General features: G+C 46.1%; 1 protein-coding gene across 1 annotated transcript; it reads right to left on the reverse strand.

Annotated features, from left to right (window-relative positions):
* Positions 1-2,137: 2,137 nt before the first annotated feature.
* FZD1 (frizzled class receptor 1) lies at positions 2,138-7,890 on the reverse strand. The gene has a single exon (XM_037066081.1). It carries the CDS (start codon positions 7,314-7,316, stop codon positions 5,373-5,375), a length of 1,944 nt encoding a protein of 647 aa, XP_036921976.1. The 5' UTR covers positions 7,317-7,890; the 3' UTR covers positions 2,138-5,372.
* Between the last annotated feature and the right edge of the window lie 531 nt (positions 7,891-8,421).

Below are 8,421 nucleotides of genomic sequence, written 5' to 3' on the forward strand. Positions count from 1 at the left end.
GGCATTTGGAATATGCATTTAACTAGCCTGTATGACTTCCAGGTATTTGCCTCTAGTTTGTGAAGATGAACATTTCCAAGGGCAAGAGAACAATCTATCTCAGAGCACTTCGTTGAAGCAAGGACGCACTGCCAACTTGAAAAGAAATAAAGGCCACACTTTGTCTATGGGGGGATCCTGCGGTTATTCCCCTGCAAATTTAATTCAAACAGGTACTGAGATCTGAAACATGGAGATATCCACAAATTAGAGGATACTTGGTTTTTAAAAAGAAAAGAAAAGAAATCCAGGCCAAAGAGAACTACCTCAAAGCAGCAATAGTGGTTCCTTTTCATGTTAATCACTGTATTCCTATGAACATGTTTTGAAAGTCAATAGTGTGAATGAAAGCTCTTATATGAAATATGCATATTATACATTTTAAAACTTAAAAAATTGTCTTCAAGCAAGCCAATTTTATTTAAAAAAATAGAATGCTTGTGTAAGATGTTCAAATCAATGCTATTCCAATACTTTTAGAGTTATTAGTTATACAAATATGCCATTCAACTAGTGTATTAATGATCCCTTTAGAACACGTAACTTGGTTTTATCACCCCCAAATAAGCCTCTTTAGAATGTCACCATCTTAATATAAAATGTTTTAGAGAAATCTTTTGGAAAAATGCTTGTTTTTTAAAGCAATCTAAGAATCTGCTTGACATAAAACTGATGATGACCTTTAGGATGTTCCATGTCCATTATGAGATGTACTTGTAGATTGCACTTGAGACTATCTATTGCACGAGAAAGATTTCTGTGAGGGGTCGTTTGATTTGACCTGTTATTAGGGTCCCACACCAATTCATAAGTAAAACTACACAAAGGAAGTGTTATTATATTTAAACAGAAACTTGATTCTGTAATGGAACAGAGACACATGTCACCACAAGTCATGACAAACCTTAATAAAATTAGTCTAGAGTCTATCTGTCTTTTAATCTCCAGGTTCCAAACAAGCTTGTCACTATAATTGTTACAGTTTAACATACCCATTGTTAAAAGGTATGAGCAAAGTGTACAGAAATATTTAAGCCCAGAAAGCTTAAGGGAATTCTGAGTCATGATTGAAACTCAAGTACTATTTTTCAGATTCTACTGATATCTGCCAAAAGTTCAAAATATTGATGTAAATCTTGGGAGTCACCAAAATAAACTGTACCTTGTTTGACAACGGCCCTTGTAAGACCCCCATGTCATATGTAAGGGCCTTAAGATAAGAGCCTTGAATTTCAGGCAGTATTGCAATTTCTTTTCAGTAATGTAACTGTAGAGTTTTTACATGTAATCCATATCTTATTTTGGCTCCTACAGGTTAATCCTGCAAAATTTTGAAGTTAGCATGTTCTGTGAAGTATTCAATAACCACATTAGTGTCCACCTTAAGACATAGGTAATGACCACATTTTGATTCTTATCTCTCAGTCCCTGGTTACACAGAATATTATAATCAGACATGTATCAGAGATACCCAGTGTCACACGACTGGTTTCCATTAACGGCATGTACGTCACACAAATGTGGCCTACAGCCAATAGATGGATTAGAAAGCAATAAAAGCTCGAGTAGCTGAAGTTGAACCCAAACACACACACTAAATACATGGCATCTTTTAAAACAATCACAAGTATACCAAGATTGAAACATGATATCGGGGAGTGATTGGAAGCCATCCAGGTCCAGAAATGGCTTGTGGTTTAGGCAATTTTTTTCTCTTAATTGGCCACCAAACTCTTCACTGTGGTCTCCTTTCCTGGTTAAATGCTGGACTTCAGAAATGATGCAACTAGAGCAGAAGGCTTCAGTGCTCACTGGAGACAAAAGGGCCAGGCCTGTGAACTCAGGCCGACAAGTGTGACTACTCCACACCAACTGAAAAATCCCGTCCAGCTGTTTTGCTATGTTTGATACTGACCGGCTTTGAGATTAAAAATATGACTTTCTGCCCCCACACAGTTTAAGTTAAAAATGGCTTTTTTAAAAGAGCATCAGAAGGCTTTTGTACTATGTATAAAAGCTGAATCAAGCACATCGTAAGGGAGAAAATTGACTCCCATTGATAGCTGGTTCAAAAAAAAAATAAAGTAAGCAAACCAAATCATCTGAAAATAGGTTTATCATGGAAACAGCATGTTAATGGAACCATAGTCCCAGCCGCTTTCCAGGAAAGTCTTATTTGGCCACCAGTATTTAAAGAAACAAAATAATACACTGGCTTTATATATTCTACATAACTTTATATTAGTTGTTTCCTAAACACAAAGCCTGGTGTCGACTTAAATATGTCTTTTAAAGGTACTGAAATCCAGCACTATCAAACCTTTCTGCATCAAATTTTTAGTTACATTAAGGACACATATAGTAAGAATGCTCTATATTTATTTCTTGGGTAGAGAAAAATAATCTTAATTTTTCCCCCAGAAATTATCTGATTGAATTATCTTGTGAGGTGACATGTTTTAATTTGTTGGAAGACTTGTTATTTTTTATGTGTTTATATGATAAAATCTTCTCATATATCTGTTGTAGTAGATTAGTGTAACAGCGAACAAAACATAAAACTGCATCTTGGTACTTAAAACTGAATGCTGTATTTTCAATTAGATTTACCTTTTTCATTTGCCTTAAAATAAATAATGATGACTTGTAAGACAATTATCTTACAACCATGAACGTAACTCTATTGTATCAATGGTCTTCATTTTAGCCCCTTGTCATTTTACCACAGTGTTTTCATGGAAAATGTAATCAAGATATTTTTAGACTGTAAAGGAATGAAAGCCTTGTTTTTCAAAGGTATGTGAGGTTTTCCATCTGGTATTTTCCACTTCTCATAACCTTATTTCCATATTTTAAAGTGTATAAGTAAACTTTGCATCTCTATTTTATAAAAATTAATTTGTGTATATACTTATATGTATATAGATATATATGTATAGATATATATATTTTTATATATATATATAAATTCTGACTAAGAGTAGACCAACTAGATAATGCCTCTGGAGAAGGTTCCTTGAACAATATAAAAATGGAGTCTTCAGAAGCAAACAACAAACAGTCTTATAAACCCAACTGCTGTTTAAAATGCTTATAAACACAGTCAGTTAACCATTTACTGAATACCTATGTATGGTTTTAGAATACCCAAGATTATGGAAAATATAAGATAATACTTCATTAAAATTGTGATAAAGGGGATGGCTGATGATTTAAAAATAAACCTCCATATTATAAAAAGTCATGTAAATTTGCTCCTTGAAAGAAAAAAGCTTTAATATTAAAATTAGAGTTCTCTCTTTAATACTCTTCTTTGAGTAAAGAAATAATTTTGAAACTTCTATTTTATAGTTACTATCATGAATGCATATCTTTCCTAGGGACTTCACAATGTCAATCACAATGCAAATAGGATAACTGCTTGGAAAGACGGCATGGAGATTTAAAGACAGGCTTTTTCATTGAATTCCTGAATTTATATACTGTGGGACTGGCCACTAGACACTATAAAATATAAAGATAGTTCATAATTTAGACAGTTTCAACTCTATTATTTTTCAGGCACAAAAACCATATAATTTTGTACAAAACTTTGATTTTTTTATTTGCGAAATTAAAAATATGGTATTATATATATATAAACTTCTATTCCTCTATAAATATAAATGATTTTGTGATAGTGAACAGAATAAATGCACACCAAGTTCAAAGACCATTGTCATTTTCGGGTATGACAGACATAGATAAATTTAGGTCCTAAGTACCGGCATTTTGATAAACTCTTCAAGTTTACAATACAATCAGGAGGATTGCTTTTCTCGTCTTTTTCACAGAGAACTAAAGTGAATATTTTAAAATGGCTTTCACAGATTTACATCTGATACATTTCTGTAAATCCAAACGGGAGTGCACAGGATTCGATGCAGCAGACCTGCGAATATTTTGAGCATGCATGCCCATATTTTATTTCAGGGGCTAATCCCATCAGATGGTCCACCTCCTTTACCAGGTTGTTACTAATGATGTGGACTATTCCTCCCTCAGAAGATGTTGCCGAGTAAGAATCATAGTATGTTGAAAATACAACTTTTACATTTTAAAGTTTCTGATGTATGTCTAATTATTATTCGACCAAAAATCCTAAAGTAGCACTGTATTTTGAGGAAGCCCACTACACTGAAATCTCCTTCAAGTTTCATGTTTAGTTTACGTTTTGCTGTCCTGTAAAGGAGAGCAAAGATCAATCAACTCCTTGACAAAGCTTTGCAGGTGACCTCAACGTTTCCACTTTATAGAATGCTAAAATCTAAATGCGGACTCAGTCCTGAAGGCAGGTGGCCAGGCGTCGGTGTACAATTAGAATGAACGTTTTATAACCCCCATCTTCGGTCTCTTCCAACCCACACAAAGCTTCGTGACTCTTTCCCAATCTCAGTAACTGCATCTTTCCATGACGCTGGCCAAACTCATACCGGGATTTAGACACTAGAGAATGAAATGAGCTCATCCACCAAAAATCAGACTTTAAAAAGTTTGGCATTGCTTATCCCACTCACCCTCTAACCGACTTAGGTGGAAGGAGGGAGTGTCTGGGCTTTGGAGGCCAGCGCAGAGGGCGGGAGTCTGGGACTTTCGGTAACCACAAACCACCAGCCTCCTTGAAGCTAGGGGGAAGGTTCTCGACAGTGGAAAAATCAGCTCGGGGAAGTCAAAGGGACAAATCTGGGTCTCGAACAAGGGCAGACTAGAAAGCTTGAACGGTCAGGACCTTAAGATCTCCAAACTCAAGCAAGGAGGGGAAGGGAGGGAGCAGAAAGAAGAGGTGGGAAGTGACCCGAACAGCGCAGTCCCAGACGCACCACCCGAGTGCTGCAGGGAGGGGCGCAAGCCCCGTGGGTGTGCTCTTGCTGATCTCGGCAGCACTCCGAGAAGGGAAAGGGGGTAAAGCCTCGAATGATTAGACCGCCCTAAAGAACTCAAATTTAAATCCAAAAAAAAAAAGAAAGAAAGGAAAGAAAACGCAAGATCAGTCATTTAAATACAAATATACTTACAAAAATCTTACACAGGCTATTTACAATCATAAAAGCATACAGTGCTGGTACCAGCGAGAGAGGTCGGTCCATCCCCCCTCAAGAAATTGGTCCCTTGAGTCCGTTTGCCCCCAGGGACGGAAGCTTTTGCAGGAGTTATGTTGTTAAAAGAAGCCTGCGAAAGTGTCTAGTGAGGAAGCCTGTAGTAGCCAGGCTTGGTCGGAATTCCATGGGGGAAGGTTTTCAGGGTGGCTGGGGAGGGGCTGAGGGCTGGGAATGGGCTGAGCAAGCCCCCAGGTCTCAGACGGTGGTCTCCCCCTGTTTGCTGTTGGTGAGTCTAGTGTAGAACTTCCTCCAGGAGTTGAGGGTCTTGCCGGACCAGATCCAGAAGCCGGACGTGATGCCCACGATCAACGTCATAAGATACTTGATCATGAAGACTGTGAAGTCGGGGCTCATGGGCGGGTGCGGTGGCGCCCCTCCACCGGCCTGGAGGTGGGGGCAGGGGATGGCGTAGGTCTTGCAGCTCTGGGCTACCCAGCTGCGCTCCCACTGGTCCCGGAAGGCCTGCTCATAGAAGTAGCAGGCAATGACTATGGTGGCTGGCACAGTGTAAAGCACACTGAAGACGCCGATGCGCACCATGAGCTTCTCCAGCTTTTCGGTCTTGGTACCATCGTGCTTCATGATGGTGCGAATGCGGAAGAGTGACACGAAGCCGGCCAGCAGAAAGGACGTGCCAATGAATAGGTACACGAAGAGAGGAGCCAGGACGAAGCCACGCAGCGCGTCCACGTTGTTAAGCCCCACGAAGCACACCCCGCTGAGCACGTCGCCATCCACCTGGCCCAGCGCCAGAATGGTGATGGTCTTTATTGCCGGCACGGCCCAGGCGGCGAGATGAAAATACTGCGAGTTTGCCTCGATGGCTTCGTGGCCCCACTTCATGCCGGCCGCCAGGAACCAGGTAAGCGACAGGATCACCCACCAGATGGAGCTGGCCATGCTGAAGAAGTAAAGCATCATGAAGAGGATGGTGCAGCCCTCTTTCTTGGTGCCCTGCGCCACGGTGCGCGCCCCGTCCTCGGAGAACTTGTCGTTACACACCACCCGGTCCTCCAGCAGGAAGCCGGCTATGTAGGCCACGGCCACGGCCGTGTAACAGCCCGACAAAAAGATGATGGGCCGCTCCGGATAGCTGAAGCGCCGCATGTCCACCAAGTATGTGAGCACCGTGAAGAGCGTGGAGGCGCAACACAGCACTGACCAGATGCCGATCCAGGTGCGCGAGAAGCGCAGCTCCTCCGGCCCGAAGTACATGAGCCCGTACACCTTGGTCGGCTCACAAGGCGCGCCGCAGTCCTTCTCCCCCAGGAAGTGGTAATTGAGGTAGGAGGGCACCTTGAGGGCGCGTGGGCAGGAGAACTTGCCTCTCTCCGATGCTCCGGCGCCCCCCGGGAAGCCGCCTCCGCGGTGTCCCCCGCCGCCGTGCTGGGGGTTGCTGGTCCAGAACTCCGGCAGCAGAGAGGGTGTCGGAGTGCCCTTGTCCGAGGTGTTCTGGCCCACGCACAGCTCCCCGGCGCCATGCACCGGGAACTTCTCGCACTTGAGCGTGTCGGGCCACTGAAAGCCAAACTTGTTCATGAGCGCCTCGCAGCCCTGGCGCGCGCGCTCGCAGAGGGAGCGGCAGGGCGGCAGAGCTTGCTCCAGCACGGTGCACACTGGCGCATACATGGAGCACAAGAAGAACTTGAGTTCGGCTGAGCACTGCACCTTCACCAGCGGGTAGAACTGGTGCACCTCAAGGCCCGCATCCTCCTGGTTCGTGTGGCCCAGCAGGTTGGGCATAATGGTCTGGTTGTAAGCGATGTCCGTGCACAGCGGGATGGAGATGGGCTGGCAGTAGCCGTGGTCCGGGATGGAGATGCCCCGCTCGCCGTTGTACTGCTGCCCGCTCTGTTGCTGCTGAGGCGGCGGCGGCGGGGGTTGCTGACCCGGCCCGGGCCCCTGGCCCGCTGCCTGAGCCCGGACCCCAAGCAGCAGCGGAGCCTCCAGTAACCAAAGCAGCAGCAGTAGCCAGCGCACCAAGCGCCGGGAGTCAACTGGGGGGCAGCGGCGGCGGTGGCCAGCGTCCCAACTCCCCTCCGCCGCAAGCCCGGCCGGGAGAGCCCCGGCACAAAGTTCCCAGCACCCGCCAGCAGCGGCGGCGGCCCGGGACTTTTTAGGCGCCTCCTCCTCAGCCATACTTTCTCGGCTCCTTTCTTTGCACCGCTCGGCTGGGGCTGGAGGTGGCGCGGCGGGCGGCGGCTCCCCTTGCGGCCGGGGATATCTCCTCCGCGCCTGTTCCCTCCGTCGAGCCCGAGCCGCGCTCTACCCGCTCCTCCGGCTCCCGCTCCGCGTCCCGCAGCCGCCGCTGCCGCGGAAACTTGCGATTCATGAAGCGCGGGCGGCGGGGAGAGCCCGGGTGGCTCGGGCGCGCCGGGGTCGCGTCCCGCCTTCCTGGCCCTGCGCTTGCTGGCTCCCGGCTGGCGGCGCCGCGCTAGTGGCCTCGGCGCGATAGAGCGCGCAACTCTGGGCAGCCTAGCGGCCTCTGCTCCCCCCTACGCCTCCGCCTCCTTCTCCGCCGCCGCCGCCTGACCATTTGTGTCTATCCCTCAACTCACTACCTCTCCTCTTCCTCGCGCGCCTTCGGACCGGTTTCCAGGCGCCCCGCAGTCTGTCTTTCACCCGAAGGGAGGAGCCTTGAAACCGACGCGAAACTGGAGGCTCAGGGACCGTCGCCCAATCGCTGCTCTGGCTTCTCCGCGCAAAGGGCGCCCGCTGCCTTCTCTTCCCTGGCGAAAGTCCGCAGCGGGCGGGAGGAGGAGGAGGGAGGAGGCGGGGGAGTAGTAGCGGTGGCAGAGGCACTGCTCAGGCACAAAGACTGGGTTTGCTGCGAAGCGGGACAGGCTCGGTTGCTTTTGCTTTTGAGGAAGAAAGGGAGAAGACAAGTAGGAGAATGGTCCCATATGCTGCTGGAGATAATGAATAGGAGTCGGCGGGCTGCAGGACTTAGCTTTTCTTTTCTTTTCTTCTATGCATTTTCATGTTTAAAAATCCTGCTCTTAACGCTGGTTACACAGGGCAAACCCAGCGAGGCAATCAGATGCCTTTGACTTAAGGAGCGCACGGCTTCTTTTGAGTTTATATCTGTCGAGGTTTTGTTTAAAATATTACTTTTAATAAACCCTAGAGCTCTCAGGCTGGACTTGGCGGGCTGTGGATGCTCCATTTCCCCCAAGGAGAAGTTCATGGGATCACTGTACAATAAAAAACAAACACAAACAAAAAAACAAAAACGAGAACAACA

This window comes from Sturnira hondurensis, unplaced genomic scaffold, assembly GCF_014824575.4.
Source record: "Sturnira hondurensis isolate 20B ecotype Veracruz unplaced genomic scaffold, ASM1482457v3 Scaffold0016462, whole genome shotgun sequence".
NCBI classification, from domain to species: Eukaryota; Metazoa; Chordata; class Mammalia; order Chiroptera; family Phyllostomidae; genus Sturnira; species Sturnira hondurensis.